At 38.9% G+C, this 22,825-nt stretch overlaps 2 protein-coding genes across 4 annotated transcripts; one reads left to right on the forward strand and one right to left on the reverse strand.

Annotated features, from left to right (window-relative positions):
- The first annotated feature begins 3,107 nt into the window (after window positions 1-3,107).
- Window positions 3,108-9,360, forward strand: LOC131768559 (uncharacterized). 2 transcript variants are annotated; one of them, XM_066167075.1, is made up of 4 exons: window positions 3,108-3,171; window positions 5,732-5,889; window positions 7,071-7,520; window positions 8,044-9,360. In XM_066167075.1, exons 2-4 carry the CDS (start codon window positions 5,808-5,810, stop codon window positions 8,310-8,312), a joined length of 801 nt encoding a protein of 266 aa, XP_066023172.1. In that variant the 5' UTR covers window positions 3,108-3,171; window positions 5,732-5,807; the 3' UTR covers window positions 8,313-9,360. The 2 variants fall into 2 exon arrangements, with proteins under 2 accessions (XP_066023172.1, XP_066023173.1); XM_066167076.1 differs by lacking the exon at window positions 3,108-3,171 and adding an exon at window positions 5,273-5,369.
- LOC131768558 (E3 ubiquitin-protein ligase MIB2) lies at window positions 9,176-22,597 on the reverse strand. Of its 2 annotated transcripts, none has more exons than XM_059084280.2 (19): window positions 22,265-22,597; window positions 21,387-21,561; window positions 20,304-20,535; window positions 19,296-19,490; window positions 18,975-19,079; window positions 18,035-18,139; window positions 17,636-17,795; window positions 17,246-17,397; window positions 17,026-17,133; window positions 16,301-16,341; window positions 15,777-15,942; window positions 15,426-15,580; window positions 14,967-15,093; window positions 14,566-14,760; window positions 13,997-14,190; window positions 13,376-13,520; window positions 12,971-13,133; window positions 11,850-11,915; window positions 9,176-10,766 (listed from the first exon to the last, which is right to left on the reverse strand). In XM_059084280.2, exons 1-19 carry the CDS (start codon window positions 22,479-22,481, stop codon window positions 10,528-10,530), a joined length of 2,940 nt encoding a protein of 979 aa, XP_058940263.2. In that variant the 5' UTR covers window positions 22,482-22,597; the 3' UTR covers window positions 9,176-10,527. The 2 variants fall into 2 exon arrangements, with proteins under 2 accessions (XP_058940263.2, XP_058940262.2); XM_059084279.2 differs by having other exon boundaries at window positions 17,246-17,400.
- Between the last annotated feature and the right edge of the window lie 228 nt (window positions 22,598-22,825).

Below are 22,825 nucleotides of genomic sequence, written 5' to 3' on the forward strand. Positions count from 1 at the left end.
TTTTTATGACTTATCGATCATGAAATAGAAAAGGAACTTGAGAAAAATTTGCGTATAGCTTTTATTAATGGCTTTTGTTCTCTTCCCTAAAATAATATCGAAAATGCTCTCTACAAAAGACAAGTGATGCTCGATGCTACCAATTTTTGTTCTTGTTTCAACTTAATATAAAAATATAACAGCGGTAACAGCGACATCAACAAAAACAATTAAAAACTTTACTCAAATTTGTCTTGTCCCAAGCATTTTATGTGTTAACCTCCTTTATCTCAGCTGAAATCATGAGGAAATATCTGAGCGCGGAATTGAGACATAAAATTATCCTAAATTCCTGTTATCAGATAGGCAAAAATCCGCAAATGAAGGCAGTATTAATTTTCCTCCATTTTCCCTGGGCTGGTTAAGTTACGCGGAAATTATAATTTCTCTTTTTTTTTTCTTTTTTTTTTTTTACAAGAAAGCACACCAAAAGTATAGGTTATAAGGAAAAAAGGATCTAGCAACCGTTTCCTCATAGACTCCTGTCCTTAAAAAGACCGTAAAAAATGAAATAGAGGCAATGCATAATTCAAGGCACGAATAAAATTTATTGGATGTCTTACCACCTTGATGTACTACAAGCCTGCTGCTTAATGTTCCTACATGATTTTAAAAACCTAAATGCTGTAATGTTTCCGTGATGGCTAAAAGGTTCCAAGGATTCTGTTATCGATTATGAAACGACGATGTAATGCCACTTTCTGAGAGGCCTTGAGTTGTTTTCCTTCATCGGAAGCAGTATTGCTATGGTTGTCAGCGTTTAACTTCCCGAACTGATTATTTCATGAATGCTTAAGTAAAAACCATGCAAATCCTAATTTACCCTTCGTTAAGTGTAAGATGAAAAGTTCAGGATGAAGACAAGTTTCACTACAATATTCTGTATTTCTAGTCTTGCATTTCCTTGATTGTTAATTCCATATTATACATATGCACGTACTTAATTCGTTTCAAGGCGCCAATAAAACATATTTAACGAAAGATGAGTCGTAATCGATAGAAAATAAGTCCACAGGAGCTTTACTCGAACAGTTTGGTCTCTACGTAATTGCAAAAAATAGCACGATTTAATTTATCGCCCGCCTAAATAAAGTACTCTCTACGTCGTTGAAAACGTGAATGAGACCAGTCGACAGTTAAAAGACAACTATCTGATAACAACTCGAATGGTAAACAGGGCCTTAAGAGCGACGCTGAATAAGTTCCCTGAAAAATGCAAGCCTCTTTAACTTAGGCAAAACCCCATCTCTTGAAGCTTTTTTTGAAACAATTTCACTCTTCTTTACTGGAACTTTTTCTTGAATTTATGTTCAGTTCTTCGCCTCAGATACAAAACAAATAGGTAACGACTGTTGAAAAAAGTTCGTCCATGCATAAGTTCTAAAGATTGTTTGACAGTTTTCAAATTAAACCATCCGTGCATTAAGACTAATACAATTGCATATGTAAGCAATAGAGACTTAATGACTAGAAATGTGAATCACACAATGTTTCCGACGTTTTACTGAGCTGTTTTTCAGTGGCATATCACACCTAATGATCATGAGAACTTAAACAATTTCAAGTGTAACTTGAATTCAAAATTCGAGCAACTTCCGCCGAAGAATTAGACAAGCTGGAAAAATATAGGAGATGATTTATTAATGAAGTCATTTGGTGTCTTATAGAAAGACATAAACAGCTTCTGGTATCTGTCTTGTCTGTCATCTTGAACAAAACATTTACTATGTTAAATAATGGGGGGAAATGTATTGTTTATTCTGGTAAAAGTGCGCCTAAAATATGTTTTAAAACTCCTACGGAGTGCGTGAAGCCGGCTAAATGTTTCATCGTGCACAAATTGTTGGGATGATTTTATCATAAGGACGGAAAACGTTGTGCTTTTTGTCTAACTTGTGGTGACAAAGCCGTAGGAAGAAAAATGAACGATTTTACAAGAATAGCAACTTTTCAAATAATTTCGAGCCATTATTACGTGTTGATTTAACTTTGCGTGAGACAAGACAGACGACAATTCAATAAACTATGAGTAATATGAAAAGGACGTAAGCAAATTTCAAGATAGTGTGTTTGGCGAAAAAAAATAGTCATAAATTTACATACATTTATTTGAATTACAATGTCGACGACTCATTAAAAAACTGTCATGTTAAAAATATTTATCAACAAATTTTTAGTATTTGGCATAACAGCGTAAATTTACATCGCATTCTGTTTAATCTGTTTGTCCTCATTGTCAACTTAAATTTGTATTGTAGCTCTGAAGCCCTTGAGGTTTGAGCAGATCGTTTGTATTGCGTTTTCTTGACGTCCGTGAATTATGGTGATCGTGGCTTTCGCGCAAGGTGGAGCTGTACAAATATTCATAGTAAATTCCGACACGAATCGTCAGTATTTGCTCAAAGACTTCCTCGAGGCCAGTGCAAGTTTTCAAATTAAAATTACGTGACAGGTTGATGAAAGTCCTTTTTAAATTAGAGAACTAACTTTCAAAACTACAAACAAGTGCAACATTTCCTAAAGCAAAAAGGAAAAAACTCAATTGAAATCCTATCGTGATAATTTAACGTTGAGGCGCTTTGAAAATACTAGACAAAATTAAAAACAGGTGGTAATTAAGTATTAACAACTGAGTTGAAAATGTAAATTGGCCACCGTAAAGAGTAAAAAAGCTGACGTTTCGAGTGTTAGCCCTTCTTCGCCACATCTTAAAGCGATGAAAAAAATCACACCTTCGTTGGATGCCACGCCCAAGGTAAAAGACAAAAGGAACAAATAAAAAGTGATAACAAACGCGCTCTGCCAAAACCTCGAAAAACTTGCTTTTAGCAGTATTTCATTCTAAAAACATTTCTAGATTCAGTTTTGACAGTTGTTAAGGATATCGAACAAATAACAGCCTTTTTTTTTTTTTGATTAGATCAATTACTTTAATTTGTGTGCCTAGTTACGATCGTAGTTACAATGTTTATCTTTTTCCCTATTGGTTTGTAATCGGATATTTTAGCGTCACCTCGCGCATATAAAAGCTAAATTAGCGTCCCTATAAGCCAGAGTTTCGTAAGATTTCACCTTGAACAGCAGCAACTTCGTTCTTTCGTTCCAAACCTTTGGCACAAGCGGGACCGATATGTAAGTGATTTTGTTAGTTTTATTTCAATATGTTTAAGTTTAGTTTTTTACCTTGGGCGATAGCGCACATATGTACTGTGTTGTACAACAGTACAACTAATTATCTTGAAATCAAGGAGTATTTTGAAATAACTAGACGCTCACACAGTAACGCCCACATTTTAGTCTTTGGGCTGTTAATCAGCCGCAAATGGTCATCGTGTAGCCGATCTTTGAATCTCGAGTAGTTTTAATTTAGCCTTTTATGATTTGTTTATGTTAATTCACGTTGATTGTTGTTATTTTAATCGCGTTATCGACATAAGCACGTAAAGCGTTTCTTTCATGCCTTTCGCACCAATTCAATTAGATTCATGCTTTCGTTATAATATTATTGCAATTTCAGTTTACGATCGTGATCGTGACCGTGATCTAAATAAACACCGTTAATAGTCATCTTGGTTTTCGTGGTTTCATTACGACCGGTAAAGTAGTCCCACATCAGCGACACCTAGAAAACACACATAGCGACACCCCTCGAAGTTTCCTCTTTCGTCGCAAGCGTCACAACAGTTTTTAGAAAATTCTTGTACGAGCAAGATCTGCTTTTCCTTTTTTAAAAGTAGAACGGTCACTTCAACTTCAAGCAGTCTCAAAGTACCTAAATGAAGGAATCCTCTTCTTAGGTAGACTTGTTGATTCCAGAAAGTCAGCACCTCATTAGTAAACAGCTGTGCGCCAGCGCCTGCTCTCTGCGAAAAATTTGGAGAAGCTGTTGACAGCTCCTTACTTTTAACAAAGATTGTTAAAATCCGCTGTAAAACTCTGGTAGTTTTTAATAAGAGAGACTTACTTTTAAGCAGGACCTGCTTTTTTTGTAAATGATAAATAAAAAAACTCGCACCTTCTTCATTGTGAGACTTGTGAGAGAAAAAATATCACACCCTCATCTTGCCACGCGTTTGATTGAAAACGAAAATAACTCAAATACATGCTCTCGCAAAAACTAGAAATCATTGCTTTGATCAGTATATCTTGTATCATCAATATAGTTACACGAATTCGGCGCCTTTGCAAAGAAGGATCTTCGTGTTAGGTAAACATGCTGGTTCTAAAAACGATGAATACCTCGTTTGAAAACAGCTGTGCGCCAGAAACAAGGTCTTCAATCGCCTCGAGGCTCTCCACAGAAAACCGTCACTTTCGATTGCATTTAACATCAGTAGTAAGACCAAAAAATATATTTGTACGTTGAAAAAACTGACTGGTAAAAACCAGGCGACTTGACTTACATATAGAGAGAGGTGGTTTAAATTAGTCACTGCAATACGGATAAATTTAATTATTTCTGAATTTGCGAACCTTTGGCTCAATGCGCTAAACGAGGGTCAAGTCTACCCCTGGGTACACCGATGGAGATTGATTTTACTAATTCATATTTACACTACCCACTCCCCCAGTGCAGCAAAATTTCCACTCCGATAATTTTCTCGATCAGTTACGAGCTTTTCCGCCTCCCTTCGGCCAAAGTCCCTCAGGACTACCAATTACTCAGGACTTTTGTTTGGAAAAGTTGACCCGGAACAATGGGCCATTTCTTGATACGTATGTTTCATTGGTCCAAGACCAATCGTTGCTGATTCATTTTAATAGATCCGGCAGATAGTCGGCTTGTGCCATATATCGTGTCTTTGTTCGTAATTACCCGGAAAATTCTACGATTCTCAGCGGAATGAAATCTTCCGGTCATAATACTTTGCGACATAATTCGTGTGTAAAACATCTCGCAGTAAGAGAAAAACTTTATTTTGTCTTTATAAGTGGTTAATAATAATGAGTAAAAAAAGACGAGCGTCTCTTCGATATCGCCTGATCAGTTACTGTATACAGTTCTTCGTAAGATGATTAAAAAAAATCATTAAGGATTTATTTTAATTTCATAATATTTATTTAATCATTTCGATCTTCCGCCGATTTTCTGTGATCTTAATTTTACTTTTGCGTTTACAAAATCTTTAAAAAAAATCACATACACGTACTTTCTGTAGAGTGCGATAGATATTTGGCAGGTGCGCTCAGAAATCAGTCCGAGAGCTTTTTGGAAATTGCGCAAACACCGAGAAAAAAGAAATAACTAGATTCTAGAGCACGTTTGCGGTACAGCATATTAAAGGATATTCATGTCTCAGTCTTCGAATTGAGAAAAAAAGGTCTTGATGGTAAGTCAATAGTCTTACAGAGTACTATGGTTTTGATCTAAGAACTGTATATTTTGTGGTTTAACGCTTCTTAAAGTAAGTTTCTTTGAGAACAACAATCCCGATAATGTTTACAGATCCTTTTCCTTTCCTGTCAATAAATGTTATAGCAATGTTTACAGTTTTCAAGACCATTGGCCACAGATCTCTTAATTATCAACTTCACTATACTCTGAAAACAAGCGACGACAAAAGATCTCACTTGGCGATTTAGAATACTTATGTGATTTGCGACATATGGTGACATTGTCACATCCTTGAAAACCGACATCATGCTCTGTAGGAGGTTTTGATGCATGCGTTTTTGCATTATTTGTTCATAGAAAACGAAGCTTTTTAATTAAAATCGACGAAAAGACATCCGCCCTCTCAGTGCGACACGGTCAAGGACGGGGAAAAATGTCTAAACTAACAGAGATTGTCTATTGTGGGATAATTTTACTTTTGGAATGCTGGTTTTCTTCGAGCTGCAGCGACAAAGGTTTGAATTTGAGAATAGCTCAGATAATTAAGGTATTAAGTCACCATTTTATCGAAAATAGTGTTCCGAGATGACATGGCACATGGCCCGGAATCTGCTCGCTAATGTTAAACCGACCGGAGCTTTTAACTTAAGTACTTTACAGTAAACGGGTTCGAATTCTTGTTGCATTGATTTATAAATGAAATCTAGCTAACTTTTCGTAGAACAATGTTAATTATATAGAATTTAAATGATACAGCCATCTTTCTTTTCGCGTTTTGCACAGCATGAGGCTAACATTAGCTACGTGATTAAGACCATTTGTTGGTTTTGCGTTACTATCCTTCCTTATACTAGAGAATGATTTTTTTAATCCACCTTTTCAAAATGCTTAGAGCAAAATAAAGTTCACGGAGTTTAACCATTTATTAAAAATTTCACGAACGCGCTATTCAAGATATCAACGATTTCGAAATCTCATAACTTTTGAATCAAGGTCAGATCCTAGAAAAATATTTCTTACTTTACCAGAAGTCATAAATGCCAAAATGAATTATTGTCAAATAATGGTTGGCAAAGGTTGATTTATTTTTCGTCTAAGCCTATAGCTACTGATCATTATGCAACAACTAGACGGTATGATCCATGACGTTTTTTCATCAAAGGATCATAAATCAGACAGACAGAGTCAAGCATATCGTTCGTACGTTAGCACAACTAGAAGGCTTTACTGAGTTTGATCGCTTTTTTTTTCTAATTTTATATTGAGCAGCTCTCGTAAGTTCTTTTCCTTACGGCTGAACTGACCAATTATTTGACAAAACCTAGATGTAATCATTTAAAGAAGAATTACCTCCAATGACATTTTACTGCTATTAATTGGAGACGTTTATGATTGAGGGAGGGTTCGCGAAGCCCATTAGCGTCCATGATGAATTGCACGCGCTACGCGTCGCTGAAAACTGTCAATTGAAAAATTTTAGCCAATCTGAACAAGGACCGCTAATGGTAGACTCTTCATATCTTTTCTTTTTATCTTTATCGTTTAGTCGAGGTGCAACAACTAAAGCAAAATTTTTCTCACAGCGCAAATTTCAGCTGGTCAAAATGATAAGCGCTTTAGTGAATAAATTTCAACCCTCAATTGAAACTTTTTATGATGGCAATCAATTTATTTTTATCTGTTTTACTTTGAAAAGGAACTCCTTCAGCAATTACTGTCAACATAACTTGTGACAGGAACTTATATTTGTACGTGGATGGCAAATATTTGGGTGGCGATGTTGCAGATGCTAAACAAAAGCATTACTTGACCAACGAAATAATGCCGCACAGTCACGTGGTCGCTGTACGTTGCACAGCTTCCACCCCACCCTGGCAAGGGGGTATATTGGGTTCATTTGAGAACGGACTGGTGACTGACACATCTTGGAGGTGCACCACATCAGCTGAATATGGATGGAATATGAGAAGTTATCGCGATGATGATTGGCCGATGGCAACTTCACATGGAGCTAACAGCCCTTCCACTTTACCTTGGGGAAATATAGACAGCATTGACAAAAAAGCTGCTTGGATCTGGTCAAGCGACAACAAAAATGATTCTGAAGTTTTTTGTCGGCATAAGCTTGTTAAAGAATGCACAGAAGGTTTGTTATTATTCTAGAAATTCGCATCGACCAGACCATTTTCATTAACAGTCATAAACTAACACTGACTGCAAACAAAATGAAAACTTGAAGCAAAAAACAAGAAAACGATGGTGGGGAATCGAGAGGAACTAGGTCGCCATTGCTATGAGTTTTGCATTTGAATGATTAGGAGGCTAGAGAAATTTTCTTAATCAATCCAAGAGAAAAGTAAAAGTGGAACTAAGGCCATGAAGATCTCGGATTTTTACATTTTTAGGAAATGGTTAGATATTAGCTGTCATGGTTAAATAACCTGCACAACTTTAGGTCATGACAAAAAAGACCCCCTGCTACCTCACCCCCCCTTCCCCCTACCACATGGTGTGGAGTGAATAGGTCCAGCTGCCAAGAAAATAATAATAATGATAATAATAATAATAATAATAGGGATAATAATAATAACGATAATAATTCTAATAACTTCAATCGTTAAAAGAATAATTAAAATAAGGCTTTAAAATTACTTCCTTTTTTTCCACAGAAAAACAGAGTTACTTCCAGACACCAAAGTCTACCCGAGACATTGCTATTCAAGGCTTCCTTCTTCTTAAAGTAAGAGTGGCCGGTGTGATTGAGTGCGGGCTCAAATGTGGTCAAAACAGCGCATGCGTATCTTTCACGATACAGAGTTCGGACATTCGTGGATCTAGGTTGTGTGAACTTCATAATGTCACGGCCGAGAGTCATCCGCAAAGTGTTGTTAGGAAGGAGGGTTATCAATATCACGAGGTGGTGCAGACATTTTATTAACTGAAATAAATAATAAGTGATCCCCTGTTAGCAAAACAAGATAAGGTGGAAGGGTGACCGTAGGAACAGTAAGGCGCCACCTCAGATTTCTTTTTAAAAAATTCTGAAACATTTTCCACCGACGACTGGGAAGAAGCTCTTTTTCCAGATGGATGAGGTCATTCCTTCGTTAACTATGGCGTTATCTCCTCTCGCGACTGGTATTAAGCTAAAAAGGGCAACATTGCACCATGTACTTTAAGTAACACTGGTGTTCAAGTCTCCGGACACTGCTTTCAGGGGTTTGAAAAGAAAGTTAACATCTGAATGCGAAAATTTTTTAGTAAGTAGACTTAGCGTCAAAGTGGTCGGTGGGCACCCTCAATTTTTTTCTATTTTGTTTTGCTTATTTGTTTTCGACTCGATCTTAACTGCTCCACACTGAACGGTTTTGAGAAGTGAACCCTTGCATTTTTATGAGTAAAACCAATTTTTTACTCCCTTCCCCCCTACTTTCCTCATTCACCCCCCTGTTCATGATTTGAATGAAGTTCCAATCAATACAGAAACTGAAGCTTCGATCGCTGAACCTCAACGGTTGTCGATTAGAAATCACTCACTGAGTTGTCAAACAGAAAAGTTACCAAAATGCATCGCAACTTTGATCTCGTAGAATTTCTTCTTGTTTACTTAATCACACTCAAGTCACGGGGGAATGTTGCAGCCTGGTAAAAACGAGAAGGTTGATCGGTTATTGAGTTGTGTTGAACGTACATCCCATTTGCTTGCTTCAGTAAAAGCGATTTGACCATGATACAAACGTCGCTAGGCGCACGTAGTTGTGAAATTTTTTTAAATGGAGAAGAGAACGGATACACACGGAAAAGTTTTGGACTGGAGGCCTGGATGGCGCTTCAGCAATTGTTTATTAAGCTACTCTTCTTGCCCTTAAATTTTGTACACTAAACTTATCAAATTCTCCATGTGAAACGCATCGAGATCTTCCTTAGTGCACCTACAATTTTGAGTATTAATATTACATAACTTCCAGGGGAAGTATCAACACTAATCAGCGTAATTAGATTAATGTTCTACTGAGTGCCAAAAGTAGAGCAGTTTTCAATCGACGTACGAAAGTTTACCACGATCGCTTTGATTTTGCCTAACTCAGTTCGCTCTGTGATTGGACCAGAATTACTTTCTCCACCTTACCGACCAATCGGATTCCAAATTAAAACCAATCATGATTTGGTCGCCCGCGTTTTCCTGCGTTTCGTGCAGTTTGCCTGTTTTTACTCCGAGTTTAAATTGGCTAATGATGATGTCGACCTTCGTTGCGATTGGCAGCGGTGATTACTTACGTTTTGGCTTTCGAAACTCAACTGAAAACTGCTCCAATACAGGATTGCATTAGCTTTGCTTTACTAGGCTCTCTAATTCGCCAATCCAATTCAAAACTATGGCCAATCACGACTTGGTCGCCCACGCCTTGCTTGTTTTTACTTTGAAATCTCGTTAGTTCCCCTATTATAATTAACAGTAGGTTGCGGTCTGTGTCTCCATTGTTCCCACACCACAGGAAAATACATGAGTACTTCACTGATTAATAGCAAGGACGTAAAAATGAATCCCACAAGTCAAAGCGCACCATGAACAGCTGCAGTAGCCCTGGGTACGTGCTAAGGGAGGCAAACGTTTCTCTCAAGTGATCATAGCCTGTGCAATTAACTAAGGGATGTTTTAAGTGCATGTGTAACAGAAGCTGTACTTTTAAGATGATAATGAAACGAAAAACCTCACATTACAAATGTCATCGTTGTTGAAATACTTTTATATGAAAGGGGTCTCAATGGGATAAACAAAAAAAAAATAGCTGTTAGGCGTAAAAACTGAAAAATTTTAAATATTAGTCATAGAAAAGTTAACCGAAAAATGTTTCTCTTAATCGCAGCGGATTTGACGTACAATGGCCAAAGTTTTAATCGTCAGTAATAATAAAAGTTAACGGAAACGGAAAGAAGTTAACTTTTAGCCAAAAAATGGCCGATCTTAACCGTCAGCCGTAAAAGCCATCACCTTATTGAGACCCTCTACCGACCACGCAGTTGCCTTTGCGCATTTTGAAATTCATCTTACTTCCCGTTAACGCAACTTATGCTCAAAGCTCAACGTTATCCTAACTACTTGAATGAAAGGCAGGTTCCAAGAATTGCGTAATAATTTGGAACATGTAAGCTCAGAAAATTTGTATTCTATTCTGAATAGATATCCTGCAGATATGACAAACCGTCAGTCTCTCAGAACACTCCTTGCAGGCTCCGTGTCCACATAAAAACACCATATTTTTATTTCTCTCCATGCATATCGGGCATTGTCTGTCGTCTTGCATGGCGCGCAATTCATTTTCAAGAGAACGCACCCGATCTTGGTAGTCTGTCGAGTCCATCAAGGTTGGTACATTGATTGGCGCGCCTTCTGCAACACAATGAAAAGATCACTTCAGAAAATCGGTCCAGACACGGGTGAAGGGCGTAAAAGCGAATTCTTGTCGAAACATATGTTGCTATCTGTAGCATGAAGCGACTGAGAGTATTGCTGCCGCTACAAGTTGGCGTGTTGGTCCACAGCAGATTATCTCCAGGTTCTTTGTAGCTTCCAGGCTGCCAATTAATCTCCAGAGTGAAGAGGAGCACTGGGAATACAAAGAGTCTTGCCAAAGAGCGAATAGAACGAAACAGGCTGGGCTCGAGCTCAGAACTCTAGATCCGCAGTTCAGCCTGCTCATCCCCAGACCGTCTGTCACCACGAAGCGACTATGATTATTGCGTATCTACTACATGGAATGCAAGCTTATCACAGGGAGCTTGCAAGGTTTTTACATTAAGCCTTTTGCTAATTCTACCACCGACTCACAACTCGTGACTCCAGAACGAACCTTCCGCAGCTCCCCCTCAAATTGTTAAACACCCTCCCCCCCCCCCCCCCAAACCCGGTTGTGCATAGCGTGCAACTGGAAAGTCCTCAGTAAAACAGTTATTGATGAGAAGGGGAAAGGAAAACACGAACCTATCTAACATCAAAGTTTTGTTTAACATGAGAAGTTGGAAGGAGACGACAACAAAAACAAACAATTAAAGGAAATATATTAAAGTTCACACGGCAACCAGGTGGACAATCAGACATAGTTTGAAGCTACACTGGTTTGCAGATTTAATGAATGTAACCGAAGAAGTTACAATTCATAGACCCAACGTTTCGACACTCCTGTCTAGTGCCTTCATCAGGGGTGATCTAAACGCTGCAACAAGAGGTCCTTTTATATGATAACTAATTAGCGGCCTTTTTTTTTCTGACGAGGTGTAAATAGGCGTCAGGAAGCAGACCGCCATCGTCACGATTTAAAGGAGCGTGGGCGGAGTTAATGTGCCAAGCCTCCAAACAAAGGCGCTGGTGGTAACGCCGATTAGTAGTGATAATTTTAGAATTATCCCACCCAATTGTATGATTGGTTAGGCAAGTATGCTAATTAAAGGAAAATTAAAGAACGAAACAAAATACCTGCTGCAATTTTTTGCTGAATCTCCTGATTGCACGAAAGGCAACGCTTTGCTTTGAGAGAACAACCTGCCGGGCAAGTAAACAGAAAATATTAATCAGGAAGTGTTACTCCCCATCAAGAAAAAACACATTGCTTGAACAATTAAGTGTTCGATGTAATTAAAACATTGATCAATGTATCTTGTTCGTGTTGAAGAGGAACAATCTAACAACCAATCGACCACCCGACCGACGGACCGACCGACTACCCGACGGGCGACTGACACACTGACGGACGTACGTACGCACGTAAGTACGGACGGACGAACGAATGAATGGTACTAACCATTAACCCTTTTAATTCCAAGATCTCATTGGTAATTCTCCTTACCGTCCGCTAAACATTTCTTATGTTGGTTCGGAGAATTTGGTGTTGGATCAACTGATAATCTCGCTAACTGATATTTCTTTCATTCTCGTCTCTTCTCTCCTTGATATTGTAACGACATTGTGAGGAGAAATTCTGTACAAGTCATTCGTACGAGTTACGGGGTGACTGACTGATGATGTTTATGTCGGGGTGTAGAGGAAGTCAGGTAGCAATTGCACAAAATCGATCGAAAGATAGACATAGAAATCCAGGGCTTAAGAGGAAGATGTTATTCATCAGTGTGTGTGGTTAAAAAAAAGAAACAAATCTGAGTCCTCTACAAGCTAAGGATTCGAACCTAGATCCTTCGAGATTTGAGGTCCGATGCTCCACCACCGAGCCCAGAGACCTCGTTAGTGACCTGCGCCAAGTGATAGGTTTATTTGTGACACTCACCCTACATACTGTCAAGATCAGGAATGTCGAAAGTGTCGTGTGTATGTAATTAGATTATAACGGAGGAAAATTTTGAGCTCGGGCGTCAAACAGAGAAAAAATTTTCTGATTGTCACGAATGAGGAACGAAGTAAAAATGTGATCAGGAACCTGGAATGTCGGAAGTGTTGTGTGTGTGCAATTAGATTATGACCGAGGAAAAGTTTTAGCTCGGGCGTTAAATAGAGAAATATTATCTCATTTGTCACGAGTGAGGAACAAAGTGATCTCTGAGTCCCCCGCGAGCTGAAAACAATCTACGGGACATAAATATTACTTGAGCAAGTTATCTTGTGACCGCACGGCTTGAAGGTGACAGTAGCAGTGTTTTCAGTACAGATGATACAGTCTGTTCCGGTGACACTGGCTCGGTTCACATCGGCTCCTTTTGCACTATCTTGTATCTTCTTCTGGCTTGGTGCTGTAGATCTTGTTGCAGTCTGGGTAGTAAAAGAAATATAATATAGCAAAAAGTGGATAGGAATACAGGAGTTCTCTAAAGTGTATCCTGTAAAAGAGTCATTTGTCCCACCCTTTGCGAGGCGAGCGGGAGAGGGAGAAAAGCGCGCGTGAAGTAGGACACGCGCGAAAAACGTACAGCCGTACCTCGCTCCTCTCGCTTCCCAATATAGTTACGAAATAAATGACTGAAAAAGATCATTATAAACGACCAATAATTTACCGCTGATGGCCCTGAAGTTGACCTTGGGAGAGGTACTGGGGCACGTTTAGGTGCACCAGTAGGTGCAGGCGCAGGCCCCGATTTTGAACGCACAGGCTGTGGTCGAGGTTGAGTGAATGTGGCCGGACGCGACATAGCTGTTCGCCTGATAGAAAAATAAAAGAGTATCTTAAAAGGTTGTTTCTACAATTAAAGCCTCGTGGAAGTAGTTTGGAAAGAGAGTAAGGGATGATGGGAAGGAGAGAAGCAAAAGAAATTTAGGGTCCAGGGAAGGATAAAGGCGGATGGGTAAGCGGGTAGCTGGAGGGGAAGGGATTGGAGAAGGAGGTTAGGTAGAAAGGAGGGAGGGGAAGAAGAGGTGAGATGGGGTCGAGGGGGGGGGGGGGGGAGGGAGCGCCGAAAGGGAGGAAGAAGGTAGGATTGTAAGAAGGAAGAGGAAACGAGAGGGAAAGAAAGGAGAAGAGAGAAAGGAGACGAAGAAAGAAGGAATGTTGGTGGGGAAGTAAGTAGAGAGAGGAAAGCAGGAAAGCAATGGAAATAAAATGAAAAAAAAAAACAACTGATAAACAGACTTATGATGCGCAAAAGAATATGATGAACTCATAGAAAATGCTGGGTTACCTTGGAATATTCCTCGCAAATTGTTTAATCAGGTTGGCAGTTTGTGGGTCTTGGCACATATCCAGTGGGGTTTTACCTTCGTTGTTGTAAAAGTTAATATCTGCCCCATGAAGAGCTAAGTATACAGCGATGGCAGAGCCAGTGTGCTGATCTGTGCCGCTGGCTGGGACGTCGACCCCTAGTCCTTGTAAGAGCTAAAATGAAAAGAATGATTTGACACAACTATTAGTCGCTTGTGTTATAGGAACTTCTACGTAAAACAAAAAGACCGAAAAAAAGTTGACCGAAACAAAAAGTAAATTATCATATCGGTGTCGCAAATAAAAAAAAAATTTTTTTTGGTTTATTCTTTCTTTATTTAACTATTTTACGATAAAATTATTTTCTACGTTCCTTGCCACTTGTCAGATATTAACGTAGAAGTGGCCTAGAATGAAATTCTCCGTGGTAAAGTGGTAGTGTATCGCGAAACATGACGTTCAAAGGTTTGATTGCTTTTGCGGATAACTCTGAGTTTGTTATCAACTGAAACTATCTCATCTCGGCGTCTTTTGATTGAATAAACGTACCCCTCTTAAGCCACTACTCCCAACAGCTTGATGTATGACAGCCAAGTGCAAAGGGGTGTCTCCATCTTCGTCTGCAGCATTTATATCGGCGCCATGTTCAATCAATAGTTCTATCATGCTGGTGTAAGCTTCAGAGACAGCAAGAGCCAGGGCCGTCTGCATCTTTCTATTGCGTAGATTGATGTCACAGTGGCCCTATTATTGAACAAGCAAGACAAAGTATTTGTGACGCGACCACAAATAGCAATCTTCGCAGCAAGTCCAAAACTACAGTAAAGACACCAAACACACTCTTGCACCATTCCACAACACCACCCAGAAGACACAATAAGCATCTACATAGTGAACAAAGATTTTCAGCTTTATACTTTATCCTCGTATCACGATGAACAAGTACATACCGACAACAGCAGAACCTTTGCGATTTCTAAGTGGTTATTGAAGGCAGCTAGATGAAGGGCACTAAATCCGTCTTCTTTTGGAATCTCAATGAGGCCAGGGAATTTCCTTGCGATTTTTTCAACAGCACTGGTAAATGAAATGAAATAAAGTAATAGTAATATGCTGGTATGGCGCCGATTTGCTGGTATGGCAAAGACCACGACACAGCACTGGGGACTCCGATCCCTACAGTTTGCGATTAGCCTTAAGATTCTCTTACGTCTCTTAAAAAGCAAAGCCAACGGTTTAAACTCCGCTTCATAATTGAAAGTCTAACCATTTAAAATCAGCGTAAAGCCAGCATATATTACTTTAAGAGCTCGGTTATCAGTCTGTTGTGAGCCTCGAACCCCAAAGTGAGTGCAAAAATGGCGGGAATCGTAAATAAGGCTAATTAACTATCAATTACAATAACTTACTTTTTATTTCCTTTCATGCAAGCTTGATGAAGGGGGTTGAACCCTCTGCCATTAGAAACAGTGATATCCAGCCTTTGGTTATTGAGAATGAGATCTATAATTCCATTCTTTTCTTTGGAGATAGCGTCGTGTAGAGCTGTATCACCGGCCAAATCCTGTCGATCAAAAGGAGAAGTTAACAACCATTCGTGTACGCTTGATACTGAGTTTTAACTGTCCGAGTTAATTAAGCCATGACAATTCGGCCCCAAGTGGTTTAGGACCGACTTGTTTGTAAACTACTCGCTAATAAGATGTTTTATCAATGTAAATGCATTTCAAATGAAAGCCAGCATAATGCAAACGACTTACCTGACAGTTGACGTCGCAGTGTCTTGACGACAGCAGAGCCCTAACACCAGCTTCGTTTCCTTGATTGACAGCTAAGTGTAGCGGCGTGCTTTTGTTTTTGTTATCACAAACATTGACGTTTGTTCCTGTGGCTAACATGGCAGTCACAGCCTGGCCACTCTTATCTCTGTATTTAAATTCAATGACCAATCAAAACAAGATAAATATGACAGGAAGTCAAGGGGAACTCGAAGAAAAAAAACAAGCAAATTGGCTGAAGCGCGGAAAAAGGAGAATGGCCAAGAACAAATGGTTTGCCCTCTGATTGGTTGATAGGATGGCGCGATTTTACGTAGCAAAGACACAGTGAAGTTAAGTAAAACCTAAACAAAGAAAAGCAAAACTAAAGCAATCCTGATTTCTTTCGGCATTCAATTGAAACTACAGAATATAAACGTAAGAATATCGGCGAATGTGATGCAGATGGTTTGATTTTTTTTTAACGAAGAATGAATCGTGAACTATTGAGAAAGCAACAAACTTACCCATAAGCCGCATGATGCAACGCTGAGTAATCCTGTTCGTCCTAACACCACAAAAGGGAAGAGAGATATTAAAAGTGTATTAACCCGTCAAAAGCGTGCAACAAAATCAACATCTTCAGGAGTCGTCATGAAACCCAACCCTTCGGATTCTCTGCTCCGATGCTCTACCACTGACCTACAGAGATCTCCAGGCTAAGCTAAGCCATAACCGTGGTCATACACGACACTTGTCTTGCACTTGCTACAATCAACGATGTCAAAAGCCTCATGAGTAAAGAGAATAGCCGAGCTTAAGCTAATTTCGTACTTGGGCGCTCAATTATCGAAGCCACAAATACCTTAAAATGCAAAGATATCAAAAGATGTCGAACCTGAGCTTGTCTTGAGGGCTAACGCTCAAAACGTCAAATTTGACACTCCTAACTGTGGCCAATTTTCGTTATCAACTCGTTGATATTTTATACTCTCCCACCGATGCGGCATCACAGTTTCTTTAACTTTAACAGTTTTTTTTTAACCCTTAAACTCCCAGAAGTGATTAACACGTAACCTCTCCTTATGATATCCGTACATTATCTAGCAAACATGCAATGAGAATTGGCAAACTTATCAGGTAGAGGTTGGTGGTCCTGATCTAACTCCTAGCAGCTAGAGGGGAGAATTAAATAATCAGATCCTGGGAGGTAAAGGGTCAAGGCAATATGTATATATCATAAAATGCTAACCTTGACATCTTTGTCAGCGCCTTTGTCTACAAGGTATTTAACAATTTCAGTTCGACCTTGATGACAAGCTACATGCAGAGAGGTTTTGCCTGCTCTTTTATGATTGATCTACGAATGGAGAAAAGAATATCAAACTTGCGCTCGTAATTGTTTATCATAGCTGCTTGCGAATTTACAGTCCGTTTGTCACGTGATTAAACCAATACGCTGATTACGTCACCTTATCGGGATTTGCTTCCAGGATTTCCCGGACTTCCTGTAGGTTTCCATTTGATGAAGCGTTCACTAATCTGTCTCCAGGATCACTTCCACTTTTCATAGTCGCCTCTACTAACATCATCTTAAGAAGGTCCTGTAGCTCCGTTAGTTTGTCTGCTTCAGAAAATAAATCGGAAAGAAGAAGTAGTTCAGAAACTAGTTATAAAGTCGTAAAACCCAAAGCCTAGTAATAACAACGACCAACAAGTTTTAAGGAAAAGTGAGCTCTTTGACCGTAAGTAAAAGCTTTGCAGACAAGAGTTTTCATTTCCCTTTGTTCAGTAGGACATTTACAGAAACCAAACTCGCTTTTAATTTTTAAAATTCCTATTTGGGTGTGCATTTTTCTAACCTGGAGATCCCGTTGCAACTTCGCCCCGTCGCGCCGTAGCCTCCCCTCCCGTCAGATCCTCCAGAGCTGCTGGGTTGAATAGCCAGAGATCCGTTCCTACCACAACTACAACATCACCATCGCTGTCCACCTCTAAGATCTTTCCCTCTTTACCCAAAGCCTACAATATTAAATAAACAACTGTAAGTCTCGAGTCCTCAAAACAATAATTAACCACAGCAAACATTCAAGCGGATCGAAAAGCTGACAAGGACGATTTATTTAGAACAATCGATGGAAGGGACCTGAGACTAGTTTGGCCGATCCCGGTTTTAATTTGGACGTTAGTATCAGTAAAGTGGTGTATTGTTATTCCTACGTTCCAATTATTACATTTAAAGTCTTGTAAAAAATACCCACCGCCGTCATAGACTCATTCCAGCCACCGTGCCCCTGTTGTAACCTTTGTACTTCTTGTTTATTTTTCAAAACTCTTACTTTATCTCCAGCCTGGAAAGTCGGCAACTACAACAAAAAAAATATAATTATTTTGAGACTATTTTGCTATTACGCTTCCAGCCTGGATAGTTGACAACTACAATAAAAAAAAATATAATTATTTTGAGACTAATTTGTTAATACTACTAGTACTCAGCACCTGAGACAACATGCTATGACGCTTAAAGGTATCACCAATACAAAACTGAAAGAAAATAACAGAGGACCTTTATATGACTTTCTTTTTCTGGACACATGTTTTCATCGTTTCGGCATTTCATTACAAAAAAAATGAGATTACGGATCTTCAGACGTCCATGTGAGCCACAAAATTGTCAAACGTGTACCCTATATTTGTTCGCACGTCATCAACCCCAAATATCGCGAACTTAGCCCAGGCTTGTTCCGCCAGCTTTTGCTTGCATTAGTTTATCACTGAAATTTAAACCAGACAGAGTTTAACCCTTAACTCCCCACTATCTCCAGATTCGCCCGCGTTTTCGGCCGTTTGGGCAAAAACATGATTTTCCCAAGAGCAGCTAGCTGATCTTTTACCATATGAGATAGTCCTAGATTCCATCGACTTAAACTTATTCTCTAATCACACCAAAGCTAAAACGTATTTTAAAAAGCCTTTTGCCAAACACTGTTTGAAAATTTTGTATATATCAAGGCTGCTTACTGCTGTAAACTGATGTTTGTGGACTTAAAAGTTAGCACAATGAAAATAGAAAGTTAGTGATTTCGTGAATACTTTGTAAAATTTAGTCAGTCAGTTTTGTATAACTGATTTTTATTTAGTAAAATTGGTTTAATGGAACATGTCTTGCTTGTGTGAATGGGGCATTTATCATGTAGTTACCTTAGTGACTGCATCTGGATGGAATACCCATGACTGGAGCCCATACCTGATGTGGACATCACCATCATCATCTATTTTATGTATTTTCCCCACCTTTCCTATGCACTGAGTAAATAGATAAACAAACCACTCAGAAAAATCATATCAACACTGCAATACATTATTTTATGGACCTCTCTCCATGAGGGCTTTACAGGGACAATACAATTATAATAAAAAAAGTATATATGACTAAAACTAAATTAATTAAAAACAAATGAAATTGCATAGAGTATTTACAGCAAGACCATAATCATATTAAAGGAAATATTACAATCTTACCTGTCCCATACCATCGACCCAGCCGCCATGTCCTTGGGACATTGCTTTAAGCACCTCCACATCAAGGTTCACAATGACTCTGTCTCCAACCCTCAATCGATTTTTGTTTCTCTGGAGCCGTTTATCACCAACTCTCCCTAGACAATCACGATAGTAGTGTGGGCCATTTCCCGGAGTTGTACATTTGAGGTCAACCTTAAACATGACATATCCAGCAATTATTAGGATACAGCTCCAAAGAAATGAGAAATTCCTCATACTTAAACATTTCAAATGGTAGATCACAACTCCATGCAGTCTGGCTTTGAATCTAAAAGTATAGAACCTAGCTACCATGATAATATAAATAACCTATTGCAAAAAATGCATTAAAGAAGGGTAGCATAGATTCTTAGATTCATTTTGGCATAAAAATGCACCCCCCCTCCCCCCAGCTGTACATCACTAAATCAGTGTAATGTCCAATTAAGTTTTAAAGCACCACAGGAAAAGCACACCACCAGCAAGTCAATTGTAAGTCCTAGTGCAGATGGAAAGGAATGGAAAGAAATTTATAGTAACTCAACCCTTTAACTCCCAGAAGTAATTAACATGTAACTTTTTCCTATAATATCCATGCATCATCTTGAAAACAAGTAATGTGAATACTGAAACTTATCATATAGAAGTTGTTGTCTTGATCTAATGCCAAATTCTCCTAACTAATTCAAAAGGAAATGTGTAACAGCTAGAGGAGAGAATTAACAATCAGATGTTGGGTGTTGGGAGTTAAAGGGTTAAAGACATTTTGATTACCTTAATACATTAACTTAGGTAACATGTTTTTTTTAAAACATTATACTTTGCCAGACTTTTAGTCAGGGTGATCAGGTAAGGGCAAAGTGAACCCACTCTTTTCTGGCCCTCATGCAATCACTGGTTCTTCTTGCCGGCTATTACTACAAGTCAAACAATAGTTTTTCCCTGACCAAAAGCCTATCAAAGACTAAAAGGCTGAATAATTCTTACTGATCCTTGGTATCCTGCTCGGTATGTGTTATTCCTAAGTATATTCCAGATGACTTTTGCTCCTGCCCTCTCCACATTACTCCAAGCAGTGATCTCAGTCAATGTACCAATCCTACCACTGCCCCCATCTTGGTCATCCCATTTCCAGTCTCTTCCTCGAGTAACCTTAGCTCCAGAAAAAAATCCCTTGGATTGTACCTTAACAGCACCAGCGCGCTTACCAGCAGGTATTCTTGAAAAAATAAAAGTGAACAAGATAAGAGAGATGGCGAACTTTAGGTTAAGACTTACAAGAATATTACTGGTAGACTCCAAGTCAGAGTTTATCCCAGTTTTCATAGCAGAAGGGAATTAGGACATTCTTGTAATGAGCACTATCCCTTCACCATTGGATGCTAGTCCATCATGTAAAACCTTGCTCAAATTTTAAGCTTCCCTGAAGGTTAACTGGCCATGGGTGTCATTTACACAACTTTTGGGTGAGTGACACAATCATGGCAAACAGTCTTGCCTGAAAATACATTTATATCTGTACCACTATGACCATTCCTGAGCTCCAACAAGGATTTTTTTCATAAACAATCCATCAAATTACTTTTAGAAATAAGAATTACTAAGATAACAAATGTCCCAACATGTTATCATCAGTATCATCATCAGTCTTATTATCCTAGTCGACAAAACAGTTCTTATTCTGAATTCAGAACTTACGACATCAGTCATTAAAACTCCCATTAGTGACCAAGACAGAGTTTCTCTCTACGATATCCATAGGATTTCAAGCAGACAAATGATAAGAATAAGGAGAAGTATCAATTAGGGGATTATTGGTTGACTCAGTAACAAATTCTCAGAACTAAAATCATAAGAATTGTACAACAGTTAGTAAGGAGAATTACTAATGAGATCTTGGTAGTGCAAGGGTTATTAGTATACTTCAAGTAGGGGCTCTCAGGGAAGGGAGGGTAAAGGGAAAAATGGAGGAAAGGAAAAAGACAAAGTATGATTAAAACTTAAAAATAGATGAGGGAACAAGAGGCAACTAGAGAGCTAAGGAGAAAGAGTGATACAGGGGAAACTTACCCATTTTGTTGAGGAACTTGATCAAATCGCAAAAATTCATGCTGCATATCATGAACATCATTTCCAAAACAAGTCGAACACAAATCATAGTTTGGACAGTTAGCACATTTGTATCGTATTCCAGCGAGGGGGGCTTGCTTACAACCATCACATGTAACATGAGGGTGCTTTAAACCTGTTAAACGGCAGTACAAGTATAATAATTCAAATCGTTGCGTCTCAATTTCTATCCTCTACTTGTTAGTGATGCATTCGAAAGACCTTGCTATGAAACCTAATATTCAGCAATATGCAGCCTTCATAATTAATTTAACTTACAAGGAAAGTTACTGAACAAATGTGAGTCAAATATCACTCACTTGAGTTATTTTCATTACTATCCCTTTACAATTGTTTTCCTGTAGTATGCAAGATGCTTAAATTTGCCATCACCACAAGAAAACTCACATTTATTACACAAAAAAACGTTCGTAATAAACTTTAGTATGTGGAATATACAAATTCAATGATCTAGGACTGAGGATATTATGATCAACAACTTCTTCAGTCATTTGTTTGGACAAAAATATGGTCGATGGTTACTTGTGATCTCGATTCCGCCTTCAAGTCGTAGTATAAGGTACTCATGAAGTGGAGAACGTTTATCTCACGTAGCCCTTAAATTCGATCGAATATTGGCCTTCGAATCCGCTTTTACAAAGGGGATCGACGAATATCAGATAGAATTCCGGGTCTGATTGGTGTTGCAACACTTTCAAAAATATAAACAACATCGTTCAACTCGCTCTAGCATAGCATGGCAAGTTGTTAATCCACGTCTTTCTCTTTAACTTTCGCATGTATTTCTGAATTCTTACATCAATTAATAATTCACTTGCCAGTTTGAGCGCTGTCGAAGATTCGTAAATCATACTTTCCAGAATATCCTGCCCGATAGTTCGCCTGCCTTCCAGAATCCCAATACACCAAAACAGTGTCTTCAGGGAAGTTTCCGTCGCCGCCAAGATGGACGACTGTGCCAACATTTCCCTCGCCTCCGTCTTGATCACCCCACATCCAATCGGGGCCACGAACAACGCGTAAACCAACCTCCATTGCTTGCTTTATTTCAGGGTCTGAAACCCATCCACGAGGTCCGATCACAAAACATTTAAGTCACCGCCATTTTAGAAACGAAAGCTATCGAATGTTGAGACGCTATGGTACTATTAGAATTGCTTATCACTAAGACTGCGTGACAGCGACGTTGACTTCCGGGAAAATTCCCTGGTGTGATGTTTCGAAATCTTTGTGTCGAGGCTAATTATGCAGAGAAATACTCTTTCCTAGAAAATTACTTGTGTTGTTGAGAAAAATCGTTGTTCCTTTATTTATTTATTTATTTTTTGATCGATTGTGCACTTTATCTAGGCCAAATTCAGATTACTAGCCTTGTCCAC

Source organism: Pocillopora verrucosa, chromosome 5 (genome assembly GCF_036669915.1).
Source record: "Pocillopora verrucosa isolate sample1 chromosome 5, ASM3666991v2, whole genome shotgun sequence".
In the NCBI taxonomy this organism is placed as follows: domain Eukaryota; kingdom Metazoa; phylum Cnidaria; class Anthozoa; order Scleractinia; family Pocilloporidae; genus Pocillopora; species Pocillopora verrucosa.